General features: G+C 34.3%; 1 protein-coding gene across 7 annotated transcripts in view; it reads right to left on the reverse strand.

Moving 5' to 3' along the window:
- The window catches only part of LOC144979755 (reticulon-1-A-like), a 43,059-nt gene extending 27,543 nt beyond the window's left edge, over positions 1-15,516 (reverse strand). The window contains exons 1-4 of one of the 7 annotated variants that reach the window (XM_078926766.1): positions 14,762-15,504; positions 10,273-10,380; positions 7,165-7,194; positions 6,536-6,577 (exon numbers count right to left, since the gene is read on the reverse strand). In XM_078926766.1, the coding sequence (XP_078782892.1) occupies positions 6,536-6,577; positions 7,165-7,194; positions 10,273-10,380; positions 14,762-15,329 (748 nt within the window). In that variant the 5' untranslated portion in view covers positions 15,330-15,504. Of the gene's footprint in view, positions 1-6,535; positions 6,578-7,164; positions 7,195-10,272; positions 10,381-14,761 lie in introns of all 7 variants that reach the window. The other 6 variants (XM_078926816.1, XM_078926805.1, XM_078926827.1 and 3 more) reach the window with 6 other exon arrangements.
- Positions 15,517-20,000: the final 4,484 nt, after the last annotated feature.

Genomic DNA, 20,000 nt, shown 5'->3' on the forward strand with positions numbered 1-20,000 from the left:
TTACTCATGCATCAGTATGTTGGGTATTAATTTTTGAACCTTCACGCCGAATTTTATAATCCTTTAAAAATAAAAAAAATACGGATGTTCGTTGCGACGCATTAAATCATTTCAAAACAGTAAACAATCGTTAAACAAAACTGAAATCCCTTGACCTCTCTAAAAGATGTTTATTTTATGATTAGTAAATCGGCATTGTTGATAACTTGATATACAAATAAATAAAACAAGATAAAATACAATAAGACAAAATAAAATAAATAAATACATTGAATGAAAGAACAAATTTTAATAATAATAATAATAATAATAATAATAATAATAATAATAATAATAATAATAATAATAATAATAATAATAATAATAATAATAATAATAATAATAATAATAATAATAATAAGACTGACCAAAGCAAACAAAAGCAGAAACAGAAGTCAAAGCAAACGAGAGGTATGTCTTAACATTGATTGAGGTTCAGACATTCAGAATCGCGTAAAAATGATTAATGATCATTACTAAGAGACTTTTAGAAGTATGTGCCGGGAAATGATTTTGGGAAAATTAACTGCAATTAAAGCAAAGGTCGTTTATTCTTGCTTACCCACTACCCACGAGCAAACCATTCAGAATAAAATATTCCGCCAGTGAAGATGGTAATGAATGGCAACTAATGTTAAAAGCATAACAGTCCGTTCAATGAACGAGATGATAAGCCGATCAACTCAAAATGTATAATGCAAGTGTTAAATAAAATTCAAAACTCAAATTCTGACAATGCATTTTTCGACTTTGTAAGAGAACCCCAAAGAGCTTTTTATTTTGGCACGGGGATGTATTTTCTGCATTTAATACCGTATTCGCTCATTTATCGCAGAATTCTTTCTCAATGTTAAAAACTGAAACTGATTCATAGAAACTTTAAGAAATTGTGATTGTATTCAAATTAATAAGAGGAACCACTATATAATATTGATTTAATGTAAGCATTGCGACCTCATTGTCATACTCGATAACCGGAAGGTTGACACACAACCCACGTTCTAAAAATGGTGGCGTCTGTATACGATGGGATTTGAAGAAACAAAATAATTTGATTTTTTGATGAAATCATCATGATGTCGAATCAATCTCGTAATAAACGCAAACCATCATGTCAATCTCCACCAACCAGTGGTTTCGGACCCGTAGTTTTACCCCCAAAAAATCCAATAATAATATAATAGGATGCCTAGGGAGAAACATTTCCAAAAACACAGGAGACCAACAAGGCAGAGTTCTGTAGTATATTTCTTTCTTTCTTTTTAACGTCTCTTTACAATCCACACACCTGTATACAAGACAGCGATAATGATAAAACCATTCCAAACCAACACAATGAAACTCATTTGGAGGAGTATGTAAAAGAGGGGGAAAATGCAAGAGTTGCGAGGGTGAAAAACAAATATCATATTACATTTTACACGATGATCTCTGCAATAAACAAACTGACACACACACAAGAGAGAGAGAGAGAGAGAGAGAGAGAGAGAGAGAGAGAGAGAGAGAGAGAGAGAGAGAGAGAGAGAGAGAGAGAGACGGAATATCAGCTACGACTGAGTATTGATCGACGGCGGTTTGTGAAGGGCAAGTTTACGCATAACTAAATACCGGTGGAAACCAGGCACGAGCTACATCAGACTGCCAGGCACAACTCTTCTGTACGTAAATCGGATCGAGCAATAGCAATTTATGTACGAGCCACAATCGGTGGTACGAGCCTAGTTTCGTTCCAGGTAATTATTGAGTGCCACGAGGTTACATTATGTTGTGCAAAATAGCAGAAAGAACATAATTAAAATCATGCGAGAAAACATGACGACAAAAAGGTACTATTCTTTAAAATCCCCTCTCCCTCCCTCCCTCCCTCCCCCTCCTCTCTCTCTCTCTCTCTCTCTCTCTCTCTCTCTCTCTCTCTCTCTCTCTCTCTCTCTCTCTCTCTCTCTCGAAGAAAAGAGAATTTGGCAACAAAATGCCTTGAAAAGTCCTTGACCTAAAACGGTGTCACCGGAGGTCCTTGACACTCCAAATATCCTTCCTCTTAAAGCCCACAGTATCAAGGAACATAATATCAGAGTAATAAGTAATCAGATCAATTGACAACCATTTATTTATTTGACAATAATATTGTACCGGTGTAATGTGGAAAAGGAATGGCATTGATAGGTCTATTGATAGTCACAACTGATATTCTGAGCAAACAAGCCATTTGTCTATGATTCATCATCATCATCATTATTATTATTATTATTATTATTATTATTTTTATTATTATTATATATTATTATTATTATTATTATTATTATTATTATTATTATTATTATTATTATTATTATTATTATCTTCTTCGTATTATATTATTATTATTATTATTATTATTATTATTATTATTATTATTATTATTATTATTATTATTATTACCCCTCCTTACAACTTAAATGTGGACCATTTAAACAAGGAAAAACGACGAGTTTTAAATTAACTCATGCTTGTCTAGACTAATGATTCAGTCAGAACGAGAGAGAGAGAGAGAGAGAGAGAGAGAGAGAGAGAGAGAGAGAGAGAGAGAGAGAGAGAGAGAGAGAGATCGTATCACCACCCCAAAAAGCGGCCGATTGACACACAATTGAAAAGAGTAGCACGTAACAGTAACAACATGTTAACCACATTGTGGAGTGTGATTAATTAATTACTCATCCAGTCTGTTGCCAATATCAGAATCACAAGGCATTCGACCTCGTCGAAAGGCAGTGTGTTAAAGATAAAATAATGCAAATATAGAAGCCACGGCTACCTGATCAATATACGGATCAGTTAGTTATCCGTGTGCTCCTATAAAGCTTCCGCTATAGAAATAGAATGCGCTTTTTATGATCCGCTGACACCCCCCCCCCCCCACACACACACACACACACACACACACACACACACGCGCGCGCGCGCGCGCATAATACAAGCTTGCCTATGACCAACGTTAATTACAAATCAAATTATGCCACCCACCAATTTCATAAATTATATTTAGTCGTGTCGCTCATTCTTTTATCTTAAAAAACACTAAGCCAATGGTGCAATCTCTAACGTGAGCAAGTAATAGCTTGCTCACTGTCATGTGTGTGCGAGTGTGAAGAAACAATGACTCGTCACTCAACATCCATATTGCATGCTTCGCTTGAACTAAGATACATTATTGATATTTCGACATTCTCTTTTCCAATACAAGACAGATATCTCGTAATCTTTTTTATTTATCTATTGCTATAGATAGTATGTGCTTGGCTAAGAAGTTCACAACATTGCCATCCGGAAGTTTAACGGACCAACACACAAATTATGTGTAACCTTAAACGTTTATAGTCTAGTTAAAAGAGTTTAGTGAGAATTACTCATGAACGCGGATGGCAAAAAACAATAACAAAGACCCGAGTGACGTCAACTTCATTCTATCTATAATGCCTAACTTGTGACAATAAAAGACCAGGGCCCGTTTTCATGAACGCGGAGTAGATTTAGTTATTTACTAGTCCAGTAAATTACTTGCTAAATGACTGAGCAAAGTAAGTGACTAAAAAAAAAATTTTTTAAAGCACGAACGCTCTCCATTCTCTGACTAGCTGGCCTCTTGCCAAGAAGTGGGTGTTTAAGAACGGTGAGTAATTCGGCTATTTTGTGCTGGTAACATCACGCTCTCTAGTACATGATGGCAGGTAATATACCAGAGGAAATTAGCAACACATCCGGTACAGATAATATTTCGTTCCTTTTCGCATTTTAACTTACTTTCGCCACGATGAATCAAATCACGTGATATTGTCTGTAGACTGATAGTTGATAGACTACAATGATGTCCATGGTCGACTGTCAATTCTATATTTAGACCAATGAAAGTTTCATTGAAACTCAAACAAATTGAACCCAAAAAAGAAAAGAAAAGAAAATGTGTTCTGATGAATCACATTATTCAGTCAGTTACAATGCCAGCCGAATAACTATATTTCTAATCATTTATTATTTTTTGTTGTTGTTGTTCTGTGACGCAAACCCTTCGATTTCTTGTGCCCGTTCACTCCCAACTCGCGAGCCGATTGGATTCAGAGTTTTTAAAGCTTTTACTCCCACAAATGTGTACTTCAGACGATCTGCACTTATCTCATAGTTTGTTTTTTTTTTAAAGCCAGTGCCAATAGCAACAGGACACTTTTTGCCTCAGTCATTCATAACCGACGTATTTTCCTTCCGAATCGAAGCTCTCTCGATTTAAAAATAGCTGCTATCATGCATCCAAGTAACTAGTCTCATACTAAGGTTGAAGTCATGCCTCAGCAAATGACCAAAACTTGGACAAACTTAGTCCGAAGGTGCCGGGATTTTAGTCTGGGGCCTGCTTAGTCCGCTCACATGAAATCCGATTTATTTGAAGTCATTGGCTAAAGCCAGAGATAGTCAAAGACTAAGGGCTAGTCCGTGTTTATGAAAACGGGCCCTGGAATGTTGGGCCAATGCTAGTGAACGCTACATGCCACAACCAATATGATCCAACAACAAAGAAATAAGAAATATATATTTTACAGTGGGTGATGAAGCAAAATGAGAAGAGTACTTAACTGGGACGCATACGGATCTGGTTTAATCGCGGGGTTACGTTGAAATCATTTTCACACCTCTCTATTAAGTAGTGATATCAATATGGACCTGGCAGAAAGTACTTTGAAATAGACAACTCGGGGAAAAGCAGGCAACTGCAACTCTTCGTTTCACGCTTCATTAACCGGGATTAACTAGGTGTGCACAAAACAAATAAGGGTCTAATGTAGCGATTGGAAAGGTGTAAAAATGATTCTAATCACACTGATAAAAGCTTTTAATTAATGTTTTTTAAAGTAGTTCTTCAGAGTCAGAGTTTATCCCGGTTTCTATAGCGTATTGCTTGCTAAACTTTGGATACGACGCTAGTCTATCGCAAAGCATTTTCCACCAGATCAAAGAGACCCAGGTACCCAATCACTGCTGGGTGGACAGGGGGGTCAGAAAAAAAATCTCGACTATACCCGGGATCGATCACGGTCCCTTTGTGAAGCGAGTGCTCTACCAACTGAGCTGTCGGGACCCCCTTTTAATTACTGTAGATGAAATTAAAGATGTGTATGATGACGCCATGGGGCTTTGTGTATTTGTGTAACTCCAAAAATTATATCTGACTACTAACAGAAACGAAGCTTAAAACAAAATTACTATTTTATAAAAGTATTTTTTTTGAGAGAGAGAGAGAGAGAGAGAGAGAGAGAGAGAGAGAGAGAGAGAGAGAGAGAGAGAGAGAGAGAGAGAGAGAGGGGGGGGGGGGGGTTGACATTTTCTCGGATGAAATAGTATTCTCGTTATCATAGAAGAATGCCACCCCACTTTAATTTGATTGTAGCGGAAGTTACTGTTTTTGTCGTGTTTATTTTATCTTTTTAAAGGAGATATTTTTATATATATATATATATATATATATATATATATATATATATATATATATATATATATATATATATATATATATATATATATATATATAATTAATATCACTTTTTCAAGACTTGTGGTGGTGGCATATTCGAAATCTATTTTTAAAAGCATATTATTTGGAAATTAGTCAATAATCAGGCCTGCCGTTCCCTAAATACCACCCCCCCCCCCCCCCCCCCCCCACACACACACATTTATCCCCCTTACAAACACACACCCAAAGGGTTTTAAAGAAAATCATTAAATATTTAGTGCAAATGTAATACTGCCAAATGCCAAACAATCTTGCTTCATAATGTTCAACAACAATAGATGAAACATGCTATGGACTATAGATGACTCAAATCTCTACTATCTATGTTTATTTTATCATCTAGATAACGGCTTCAACTCGCATTGAATATAAATATAATGTACATCGTGACCATGATTCATGTCACCTTCAGTTTACTGAAGCTCGGGACGTGTCGCATTGCTAGACTGTTCTCTTATTGAAAACGGTTAAGTATGTGATTTTATGTTACGGTAAACAACGGGAGGAATTATTGTTGAATCAGTGAACTGGAACCTGGTCAGCAAGGGGTTAAAATTATATATTTTGAAATGATAATACCTTACAATGTTGTAACTGATTTATTGATTTATTATACCAATGTGAGAGGGGGAGAAAAACTGGTAAAGGTTTGGAACTTTGAAACAAATTAAAAATCTAATCTTTAAACGCAAGTGACAGGGCAGGAAAAACTAAATCCATTCAAGTTAGATATCTAACATTAAAGGTCTCCTCTTTATCTCTGCTACATTCAGCATTGTTTGGAATAAAACATAAAGAAAGAGAAAGAAATAAAAGAAAGTAGGAAAGAAAGCCAATAAAGGAAAATAAAAATGCATAACCAAATACAATGCCAAAATAAAAATAAAATAACAAGATGCCAGCTATCTAAATTACATCCACATAAGGCATGTATCAACTGCATTTAGTGACACTTACACAAATTCAACACAGTATCATCAATGTCAGTATTGTCAGCTTCTGTATAATGGTAATAATTTTAAGCAAGAAATGAAGGAAAATAAATCACTTTTGTAGGGGTAAAATGCAATTACTTCAATCTAAATCAACGAAAGAGATAAATACTGAAACTCGTTACAACAACAAACAATCAACAACAAAAAAAGTAATAAATAAACTAAACAAGTTGGAAATAATATCAGCATCAATAACACAATATAATGTTTGTGATCACTTTAAAAAATAACGTTATAGGATATCCAGTAGCAGTTTTCTTCAATGAAATCATTTCGATCTGAACGCAGACTATGCAGAGAGAAAAGTAGCTATTGCACACATAAAGATTGCAATTCATACACAACCTCATACGAGTAGATTCTCTAAACAAAAACAGCAATAATGAAGAAAACACACCCACCCACCTCTCTCTCTCCCTCTCTCTCCATTGCCACCCACCTTTTTCTTTGGGGTTTTTATATCATGATTAGCCTGGTACAAATGACAACTATTCGATACACATTAAAGGAAACGGTCTGTCTTTAAAAGCATTCACTCACTTAACAAAATAATGACATTAAAAAAAAAAAGAAGAAGGAATCAAAACCTACCTCTTGGATCAACGCCTTTGAGCCAGGAACCTGAATAAAATAGAAAAGAAAGCTCAGTGATAACAAATTGGTGATAGAATGGATGGATGTATGACGCGATACAAAAGAACAATTTTATATAATAGGGAAAACTTGGCTTGCATTGCAAGGCATGGCCTAAAGAACAAACTAATCAATAATTAAACGAGTCACTATTTAATCCATTGTTGAAAACGAACAACTAAAAAAAAAATTTTTTTAAGGAACAAAATCCAGTCAAAACTTGAAGACAAATAATATAAAATCATTTAAAAATAAACATTGCCATTACTTGTTGCTTGCATGGCTAAAATAATAATAGCAAAATAAATGCAGATTTGGACTTCGACAGACCCTTCTTTTCTGATTTCTTTTAAGCTATAGCTACAATACTTAGTATAAGCGTAATTATGATCTGTACACTATAGGGTAAAGTAAAGGCAAATTGATAAAAAGGCCAAGCCAATGTGTATTAAATATAAGTATTCTGTCAAATGATTTCATCAATTAAAATAGGAAAAGGATAAATAAACAAAATTAATAATAATAAATAAATAATAATAATAATAATAATATCTTAATTATATTAAAAGTATATATATATATATATATATATATATATATATATATATATATATATATATATATATATATATATATATATATATATATATATATATATATATATACTATTGTTCAGCTCAAATCCAACTCAATCTAAAACCGATAAATGAAAATATAAATTGTAAGGTTTTATGTATGATCCGTATCTTATTGTCTTTATAATTACGTATCTCATTAATTCAAACATGTATTATGCAGAGGTGAAGAAATTTCTTATTTTTGATCATTTGAGCTTTAAATGTATTTTCATCATCAGTTTCACAAAAACCTTATAATTTCAGAAGGAGGTGGTGAGCCAAAAATGACTTTTAGTTTTGATATATAAGAAAAATGGGGAGCTCAAGGGGAAAATGCAGTAAAACTCTGGGAAAAGTTCGAACTGTATAAATAGATCGATAAAAAAAAGACAGGAGTAAATGCAATTTAATGATGCAATGCATCAAATTCAATATCTAATGGAGTTGGTTAATTGATTTTTTTTCTTATGAAGGGGTAGGAGGAGGTGGAAGAGGTGAAGCAAATTAGCGAAGAACTGCAGTCTGAATTTGATCAAAATTCACGTCCTTTGCTTTACGGTGCAATCTTGTGAAATAAAAAATATAGAAAGTATTGATTCATTGCATTCTTTTTTTTTTTCCCTATAGAGGTGTACAAATGAAAATTACAATTGAATATTTTTTTTTATCTTTTAAATGTTGTTCTTCTTCCTTAGTACCTGCTGCATAAACAGAGTTCTGAAGATAAAGAATGATAATAAAGAAATCAAGACTTTATAGAAATAGAAAATTAATATGACAGTAAGAAACAACAATTGTTATATGCAAAGGAAAACCATATTATTATAAGAACTACATTTTCTTTAATTCTATGAAAAGAACCGATTTTTTTATGTCGTTTTAAAAATCATCAGAAAATGAATGAGAAATCTCTGATAATAGAAATCATTTTTATGTAAATTGCACATACTCTATTTTTTTTTTTTTTAAAGAAATAAGTGGATTTGTTAGCAAAGAGTGTCCAGGGAAATCAAGTTTTTAAATTTCCTAGCAGGCATATTATCCATTCTTGCCATCCCCAGTGTTCTATACGCTTTAAAAAGACATTCCTATTTAAATAGGTCTTACCTAAACACACAAAGTAAGAGCAGAGGTGAAAATGACTGGTCACAAAAAAGGAGGAAGTTTATAACTCAGAGTACAGATCAGTCCCATCCATGCGACTATGATCTATAAATTTAAATTTCATTAAAATTTACTGAGATGCAACCCAATACGCGTTTCGCTGCAATTTTTGACATCACTCAGAGGAATTTCAAAAGTTTAAAGACTTATAGCAACATATAAAATCATATCTACTTAGAGAATATTACCATGTGATCATACAATGTCAAAAGCCACCACCCACTCAATTTTCACTTTTAAAAATACTCATATTTGTGGGTAGGTATGATGTAGTAGAGGTTATAGTGCTAGTAGTAGAGATGATGGTGTAATGAAAGTCGTAGTATTTGTGATAGGTAGTGGTAATGGTGATTGTGGATGATGATGTAGAAGTGGTGGTAGTGATAGTGGTAGAGATGATCTGAACTTGTAGTAGTGGTGGTGGAAGGGATGATGATGTGGTTGTGGTTGCAGTACTAGTGGTGGTGGTAGGGATGATGATGATGTAGATGATGTGGTGGTTGTAGTAATAGTGGTGGTTGTAATAATAGTGGAGCTGGTAAGGATGTTGATGTAGTTGAGTAGTGGTTGCTGTGGCTGAAGAGATGGTGACATGGTGATGGTTGTAGTAGTGGTGGTGGTGGTATGGATGATGATATAGTTGTAGCGATGGTGGTGGTAGGTATGAGGATGTGATGGTGGTTCTAGTAGTTGTGTAGTAGGGATGATGATATGGTGGTGGTGGTGGTTGTGGTAGTGGTGGTAAGGATGATAATAATGTGACGATACTTGTAGTACTTATGGTGGTAGGGATGTGGGTGTGGTAGTAGTTGTAGTAATGGTGATGGGGATGATGATGTGATAGTGTTTATAGCAATATGGTGGTAAGGATGATGATGTGGTGGTGGTTTAGTAGGGGTAGTGGCAGGGATGATGATGTGGTGGAGGTTGTAGAAAATGTGGTATAATTATAATCACTTTGAACACATAAGTTGTCCTCCGTGCGCCATGCATTCTTATTTTAAGCAAAAAATTCCTAAATTTTCTAATATTTAAGGAAATTTCACCCTCAATCACATTATTTCTGAAATTTCCAACCAAATATGAATTTCCGACTTTCCTGGACACCCTGCTGTCATTACTTTTTTTTTTCTTGAGCAGAACAAGTGATAGTAGTAATGCCTAAATTGCACATAAGCACTTCTTGTGTAAGAGAACAAATCAATTCATAAGCAAGGTCAGTTTGTGCATCAATGGGATTGGCAGAAGTGTTTTAAAACAAAAAGAAAAAAACAAACTGTGATACCTATTTTCACAATACTTTTATATAATTTTGTCCGCTCAAAAAGACTTTCTTCGTGATCCTCAACTGAGAATGTTACATCAGACAGTGAAATAGGGGGAGTACAAGGCACTTTAAAGATGCAGAATATAATTTGAAAAGATTAATAAAAAAAAAAAGATGTTTGCAAAAAAGCCAGACATAAATTTATGATATATGAAATAGAGCTGCATTATATCCCAAGATAAAAGTCAAAATTGTAGCTGCTAAATATTTGTTCTATGACATAAAAAAAAAACAACAAATCAACAAACAACTCATCAAATCTGTATCTTCGATCTTCGACTCATCGTCTTACGGCGGAATCATGTCAATGCAATTGATGTTGAAAATAGATTTTAAGGTAATAAATATGAAAATTAGAAAAAGTTTACTTGTTCTTTTAAGGAATTTATATTTCTGTTCATATAAACTTATTGGCATCCGCTTCATCCTGACAAGCCAGGTTAACAAGATTGGGTCTCATGTTACTTTTGTGGGGAGTAGATAATTGATAAAGGATGTCAAAAATTCATTTCTGTTATATAAGAAAACATGGACCATAATTATCTATAAGAATGAAGTCAAAAATTTGAACTGGATCAGTAAAGGAATTTATGATATTCAAATATGAAAAATATAAATAAAAACTAATTATAAAAGATCCAAGACACAGAGGAAATAATATTATTCTTAAATCTTAAACAATCAAATCTGCTTCTTAAAAATATACATCTGTTTTTTTATATACATGATGAAATGTATTCCAATATATATATTCATTAAAATGTGCAATTATCAATTCAATTCTTCAGAGCACGTTTTTGTTTTGTTTTATTTTGTTTTTCTCTATCTTTGCATATTTGAAAAAATAAAATCCTAACATCAAATTCACCATTTTAATGTTTCTTTGATTATCGTCAAGTTGTCTACCCAGTGTTATTCATCTTTTGATAAGAATGGGATGACTAGAGGGGCAAAGCCATGACACCCTAAGAGTACTTCAAATCAATGTGGAAGGCAATTTTAAATGAAGAAACGTTGTATTAGAATATTTGAATTTTATAATAAATCAAACACCAAATGCTTGGTGCATTGGAACTTTTTTACAATCTGAACTGAACTAATGATGTCTCACAGCACTTCTCAAGATTGTAAACCTGATATTATCAATAGGTGAGGAGTGTATTATAATCAATGACACTCAGCTCTTTGAAAGAACTACTATTCAGTAACCTCGTGCCAGATCACTATTCTAACAAGGTTTAGAACATGGCAACAATTTATCATCTTTTTCACAATGCCTCATGATGGTCTTTGCTTGCATCAGTCATTTTACATTCATCTTTTGGAAAAAGGTATTATCAAAAAACAAATATGCTATGATCCTAACAGTACACAATTTATACAATTCATATCTGTTATTTCTAGTACTAGAAAATAATCAAATCAACAGTCAATCCTTTTTTTTTTTTTTCATCCGGACACTAGGATCAAAATATGAATATCTACACAAATTTAGATTTGTAATCAAAATTGAAAAGTCTGTGAATATATTAATAAACCACCACCATAAAGAAGCCAACAGATCCACACCTTACCAGCCTCTGCTTCAGTGCCATGGTAAATAACTACTTTCCATAAAATAAATGTCAGATGTTCAAATTTAGCGAGACATTTGCTGTTGTAACAAAAAAAGGTTAACTGAGATAGCACAGATCTTTAAAAACAAAAATTATACAGGTAGATTAACAAATAAAATTATTCATTTTGCTCAGGACACCACGATTGGACTGATTCTATGAAATGAATGTTATCCCATATTACTATTACAGTTTTAAAAAATAAATAAATAAAACGAGCAACAAACACAAAATAGAACCAAACTTGACAGAAGAAGTGGTTCAGTGTAAAAAGGCCTTTTTACATCATATTAGATGTTTACCTTAGTAGACGAATGTGAGAGTGATAACTAAAATTGTTGGAGAAAAAATAAGGAAGGAATACAATTTAAATGTTTGCGAGTAACTGAATTTTTAAAAAATAGATTTGTCGTGATACATTGGACAATATAAGAATATAGATCAACACGAAATAGATTCAAACACAAAACATGATGCCTCCTTTAAAAATCTCTTAGTTAAGATTCGCTGAACATATTAAGCCATGATCATTGTTTTAAAGTGATCCAAATGACAAACCAAATATTGGACATGATGTCCTTCGAGGTACAAGACAAACAATTTAAATCGGAAATAAAATAAACTTTAAATGTCCACAGCACCCTTCAAAGGATTCAAAAATCGTCAAAATCATTTTACCACTTTAGCATAAAATTTGCACATGTTGCATTTCTCTGACATGCATTGGTAGACTGGTACAAGAGAACACTGAGAAAATTGGCGGCTCAAAATTTAATACACATTTCAAAGTCAGCTTTATGAGTCACTTTTATGTTATAAAAAAGAAACTCTAAATTGTAAATTATTGATTTCGATTTATTTTGACGACAACAAAAGAACTGCTTCTGATGATGGGATGCAATATCAATACACTTTAGAATGCTGATGTAAAAAAAGGAAGGACAATGATCGTAATTGATAGAAATTAAAAATCATTCAGGAAACAAGGCAAGGAGACTCAATCATTTGATATACCAGCCATTATAATTATAATGTTATAAATTAATAATAGGTGAAAGCAATTACAACGGAGACCCATGCCTCAAATGTGATGTCAATAGATGCCGTGCATGAGTAAAATGCACGGAAAAGAGCATTAACGCAGCATGAAAACCTTCCTGTGACAATAGTTGATTGCAAGCCCATATGTTTTGATGTCTTAAAAGGGGGAAGATACAAACTATATATACAAATACCTTTTAAAGCAAACAAAAAAGAAATCCTACTTCTAGAGAAAATGAAACCATCATTTCAAAAAAAAAGTTTTATATAAATTAAGAGAGCAATAGCATTCGTTATTAGTAATAAAGATGAATATATGATTTTAAGGCTTCTTTTATTGACATCTAAGACGCATGAAGCATTGTTAAATAGAAACCACATATAAAATTTGAGTTATGCCAAAATGGAGAGTAGTGGTTTTGGTGGAATGTTTTCCTATACCGGAGCTTCACTGAATTATAGTTGTTCCTTTGATGAATGTGATGCCAAAAAATAAATCTAAATGGAAGAATGTCATTGTCTATAGTGATGTAAATCATGCCAGAACATATATTTTTTTACCCTCATCATTTGTATTTGGAAGGTCTTAGTTATTAGGGCTGTTTCATTCGTGTGTTCCTTTTATAAGCTCAATAAACTGCTTTTAATTTGTTAATGCTTAAATTTTAATTTAATTGACAAAGTACACTTGTTTTTCAAGTGAAAGTCTCAAATTTTCATGCTCCCTCTTTGAGAGGCATATACATTATTTGTGATATATTCTCATTGCAATTGAATGCACACTCTTATGTGAATCGTGCCAGGGATGCACTTTGTGAAAAAATTTTCAAAGCCTGAATATATTTCTCGCAATGAGCATATAATATGAAAATATCCCATGCATATCTTCATCAAATGGTATTACTCTTAAATCACAAGTCACAAGATAAAACATCCACCTAGCGGGAGACCCTCAGCATGTTCCTCAAGGTAGCTTCACTTTATATTGGCTCTTATTCTTATGCCAGACATTTATTGTTATTCAATTTGCCAATATTTAGTAGAATTTTAAAAGCTGTAGAACAAACCTTTGATTGATTGATAAAGTTTAAAATGTACTAATTATATGACCATTGTTTTTGGTTTTCTGCTGCCATTGTCTTTGAAGTATTGAAAGTAGTGCAGAGAAGTCCTAAGGGTTTTAAAAAATTTTCATTAGGGTTAGCTCGAGGTCTGAGTATTTTTCTATTAGGGTTAGTTATAAGTCGTATAAAGGTTCTAGGGTTTTTATTGTTCCTAATATTGGAGTAAGTTTTAAAAAAAGGTACTATTAGTACAAGGTTTTATTTTTTCTTACTTATAGCGCTAGCTTAAGGAATACTTGGGTTGTTTCCCTTAGCTCGAGGAATGTGCGAAGGGCCTACCCATCTAGCTCTCCCCCCCCCCCCCCCCCCCCTTAACTTTAACAATTGCCTGTCAACAACCATTGGCAATGCTTTCATCTTTATAAAATCAACTCATCAATACCCGAACAAGGACAGTTAAAGCTGGAAAAGCATCCCTGTCCAAATGATTCTATTTCAGGCCATGAAAAAGTTTGTGTCCTGCTTCCCCTTGTAGCCTAGTGTCCATTCTATTCTAATTCAATCCGGAGTGAAACAACAATCGATAAGACAATAAGACGTCTTATTTATGGACAAGAAAAGGGGTTAGAGTATAATGAATAATTTTAAAAAGGCAAAGGTAAACTTCTCAATACAGCATTAAAATATGTAGAAAGCAATGCTGGTAATATTGTCTCTTTTGTTTACCTTTAGAAGATTCCACAGTACCACTCTGAACTGTATGAACTGCATCTTGTTTGTTTTCCTTAAAACTTTTCTCTTCTCTTTTAGGTTCAACCAATTCAGCGTGTGTTTGAAGAGGGTTACTATAAGATAAGTTAGGTTCTGATGTTTGACTAGTAGAAGGAACAGACGGCATAAAAGATTGCATATAGTTATGCCCTGAAGAGCTATCATCAAAGTTAACCAATGGCTCATTATTTTCTGGCACTGGAGCAGACGGCTGGACTTCGGCGGTTACTTCATTTTCTTCATTTCCCCAAGAAATAAGGGGTTCTGAAGAGTAAGCTGGTTCATCGTGTGAACCAGCAAATCTGTCTGCTTCAGCTTCTTCCTCAACAGCAACATCTTCATCTATTGTGGTAGATATTTCTGCGTGCTGATCTACATCGTACTCGTACGCACCTGAGGCTGCAGCAGAAACATCGTCATGACTGCCAAGAGCATCCACCTTCTCGAAATCATCATTTGCAAATCCCGAGCTCTCTGGCTGGCTATCAAATAATAAATCTGGGTGGTTTGTACTATCAGCCATGCTAACAATAATCCGGAATGAATTTAGAACACAAAGCTTATGATAATATCTTTCCAGCAAAGTCTACACAATGACAACAGCTGTTCAGTGTGTCACTTCCAGGTACCTAATAACTAACCTATCTTAGCAGTCAAAAGGTAGCAAGAAGGATGAGTAATGGCCGTTCCTGTTGACGTAATTTTTGACATGCGCAGCGGCATACATTATTTCATCCAAGGGATACAAGTCAAAAAATATATTGCGATAGTACATTATGGGTTAATGCCCATCGTATCTGTAATTCACATAATAGAACGGGTGATTCACAAAAATACACCATGCATAGAATAGTATTCAAGTGATTGAGAGGATGTGGTGGTTCGAACGCTGCAACTATGGTCACATCCCTAAGACACTAAGACGCCCTTTCAAGTTCAGTTATGGCCGTGACCTGCATGCCTTGCAGTTGCAGCTCAGATTTTGCCATATTTTGCTCATCACGTTAGATATCTGTTAATCAATCACCTGCCTTATTCCGTAAAAAAAGGTAATTTGTAAAGGATATAGGCCATAATTATAACAATATATATATATATTGAACGATTAAGGGAAAAATTGGTTAAGTTCTTGACGAAGTCAAATTGATCAGGGAGACTGCAGCAGTACTGCAGCGCTAGAGCAGCGGCCGCCGCTGGTCACCACCGATTTGAAGTACGTAACGATCGGTTCTAAAGTTGGTAAAGGCTGCTTAAGAGCCATATAGGTCTGTAGCTGTCCGCCTTGTTTGCATTGCGGAACCACTCTTATTGTAGCGTATGAGAGATAGAGAGAGAGAGAGAGAGAGAGAGAGAGAGAGAGAGAGAGAGAGAGAGAGAGAGAGAGAGAGAGAGAGAGAGAGTCGTACGATGAAATAATATGGTTTATTTGTAAAATACGGGGCTGTTAAATTTATTTTAGGAAAATATTGTCAATGCAGCCATTAATCAAGATGAATGTGATTCATTTTGACCATTAACATAATATCAAGAACAGATACTGAATGCAAATCGAATTTTTTTTTTTTAATTTCAAATAAGAGAAAGATGATTTTTGCAATGATCAACAATTATATCACTTTCATGGCAGTTAATACAAAACTTGGTTGAAATCGAAGCAGGCATTCGATATTTATTTGCGAAACAAGTTTGATTTTTAGATAAAATTATCAAGATGTCGAATCGATCTCAAAAACAAACCATCTCCATGTCAGTTGTAAACACCATACAAAATTTGGTAACGATTGGTTAATTGGACTTCGGAGCCTTAGAGTTAGAAAAATCCGAATTGTCAATTATTATTATTATTATTATTATTATTATTATTATTATTATTATTATTATTATTATTATTATTATTATTATTATTATTATTATTATTATTATTATTATTATTATTATTATTATTATTATTATTATTATTATTATTATTATTATTATTATTATTATTATTATTATTATTATTTTATTGGGATCCCGATACCTAGTAGGTAGAGCACCCTCTTCATAAACAAAAGGACCGAGATAGATTTCGGGTGCAGTCGAGATTATTTTTTTTCTCTGACCCCCCCCCCCCCCTGTTCACCCAGCAGTGATTGGGTAGAGGGGTCGGTTAGATCTGACTGAAGTACTTTGCGATAGACTAGCGTCCTATTCAAAGGATAGCAAGCAATTGCTATTGTCTGTTTCACGCTATAGAAACCGGGATAAACTCCGGCTCCATGAGCCTGGTGGCTCTGAATGACTACTTTTTAAAATGGTTATTATTATTAACATTATTACAATTATTATTATCATTATTATTATCATCATCATTATTATTAACATTATTACAATTATTATTATCATTAGGTATTATTATCATCATCATCATCATCATCATCATCATTATTATTATTATATTATTATTATTATTATTATTATTATTATTATTATTATTATTATTATTACTACTATTATATTACATTGGTGCCGCTCATTAATTTCTTAATTTGATATTTTCATAAAATAAAATGGAGCGACTCAAATTATGTCTTCGTCCTCGTCCTCTTGTGTTCAATGTATGTGTTGCAAGCTCGGGTTCACAGCGTGAAACGCGTACCCTTGTGAAGAAAATAAGAATTAAAATTGTCCCAACTATCGGGAGCCTCTGTGGTGTACTAGTAGCACGTCTAAATCGGTAATCAGAAGGTCTGATGTTCGATCCCCAGTCGAGGTAGACTAATTTTTTGGAATGTTTTTTTCTTCTAATTTTCTTTCTTGCTCTGTCTGGCACCTTTCATACACACTTGTTCAGATCTTTAGTCTGTATGTGATTTTGTGATCCTTTCTGCCCACCGGCCACACTCGTTTGTCTTCAAACATTTTTATTATACCAACTCCCCGTCCCTTTTATTAATATAGCATTGACTATGACTTTTTTTTTCTCTATTTTTTGTGGGAAATACTACATTTAAATCAAAGCCCTATCTCCACTAAGTAAAATTCTTTTTGAATTTTGAAAATAAATTCATAAATAAAATAAAAAAGTTATGCAGTTTCAAAGGTGTCATTTATTTGGATGACTCACAAATAGAAAAATAAAAACTCCGGAAAATATGGGACGCTTTTTATTCTGGTTTGTGGCTGTATCTCGCGTAATACACGGAATATAATATTGAAACTTGGCAATTATATGGCAAATTTCTTCGAAAATATGATGAAGACATCAGAATAGTTCTAGCTCTTATAGTTTTAGAGCAGTATGTCTAGGATTAACCGTAATTTTGTTTTGAAATATACATAATATTGATCATTTAGAACTTTCCGAAGTGTAATTTTGTGTAAACAACCCATACAGATGATATGAAAAATGCCTGCTTAATTTTTCCCAATCAAAAAAGTCCGTGAGACCATGACTTATGTATTCCACCACTACCATTCACCATTCTTTCAAACGTACGCTCGCTTAGAAATAAGATCGACACCATTGCTTCCCATACAAAGTTTGACAACGATTATAGAAATTCGTGCATCATCGGACTAACAGAAACGTGGTTGACACCCCAAGACAGCGATAGAAGTTTTGCTTTGGACAATTTCTCATTGTTTAGGAATGACACAGATTCCTCACTGGGGAAAAATGAAGGGGGAGGTGTTTGCATCTATGTGAACGACAGATGGTGTAAAACCGTAAATGTAGTAACACAAATCAACACACGTGACACCGAACTTTTATCGCTGTCACTACGCCCTCACTATCTTCCCCGAGAATTTAGTATCGTCAACATTGTTGTTGTTTACATTCCCCTGAGCTCAAATAGTGACGAAGCAAAACAAACACTGGAAGAACACACGTCGCGACTGCTACTCAGATACCGGGACAGCCCCTTAATAATTATTGGCGATTTCAACCATTGCCAACACACAATCTCCAGACTCAATCAATTTGTCACTTGCAAGACTCGTCATAACAACACACTTGACCTGTGTCACTGTAACATAAAAGACGCCTACACATCAATCTGTAAACAACCGATTTCCAACTCCGACCACAACACAATACACTTGATCCCAACATATGTGTCTAAATTGAAAAAACATTAAACATCAAAACGTGTGGTCACAAGAAGCAATAGAGTGTCTCAATACATACTTTGAATGTACGGTGATGTGGGATACGTCAATGCCACTAGATGGAACGATTGATGAATGGACTGACGTGGTGACAAGCTATGCTGTGTTGAGTCATGTGTTAAAAAGAAAGAAATTAGAATTTTCTCCAACAACAAACGATGGGTAACTAAACGTCTGAAATATGCCCTAAATGAAAAGAAGATCGCATATATGAGCGTTGACAGAACACAAACACACGCTAAGAAGAAAGAACTAAAAATCGTCATTAAACAAGAAAAGGAAGCGTACAAACGAAAAATGGAACAAAAGCTAAAATCGGGAAATTCTATGAGAGCGTGGGAAATGATTCGTGAAATGGGAGGGGCAGAACCAAAGAAAACACGACTATCATCTGATAATGCAAACATAGATGCTGACGAACTCAACACCTTTTACTGCCGCTTCGACACGCGTCTACCAACAATCAACAGAAAGCCACCCCCAGAACTAGAAGAAACAGTTGTGGCGGAATTAATTAAACGTTGTAAGGAACGGAAATTACCCGGTCCAGACGACATACACAGTCTGATATTGAAATACTCCCACAACCAACTGGCGACTGGCGGTGCCTTTCACACAAATATTCCAACGTTCCATCGATGAACAGTCTGTACCAGTGCTATGGAAAACGTCCGTGATCGTGCCAGTACCGAAGAAGCGCTGCCCGGTGGCGTTCAACGACTACCGACCGGTTGCCCTGACATCGGTTGTGATGAAATGCTTGGAAAAAAAATAATAAAATACGAGCTTCTTCAGACAGTATACGACTCGAAAATACTGAATAAACACCAATTCGCATATCAGCATTCACTCAGCGTGGAAGATGCGTTACTGACCGTAATAAACGGAGTGGGGAAATATCTCGACAAGAAGTCTTCAAATCTGGCGAGGATTCTATAATATGTAGACTTCTCATCAGCTTTTAACGCGATGAACACTGCCATGCAGTTGACCAAACTACGTGCCATAGATATACCAGACTACCTGATTATTTGGTTCAGGA

The sequence above is a fragment of the Berghia stephanieae genome, chromosome 1 (assembly GCF_034508935.2).
Source record: "Berghia stephanieae isolate SIO BIC M18660-M18661 chromosome 1, UCSD_Bste_1.3, whole genome shotgun sequence".
In the NCBI taxonomy this organism is placed as follows: domain Eukaryota; kingdom Metazoa; phylum Mollusca; class Gastropoda; order Nudibranchia; family Aeolidiidae; genus Berghia; species Berghia stephanieae.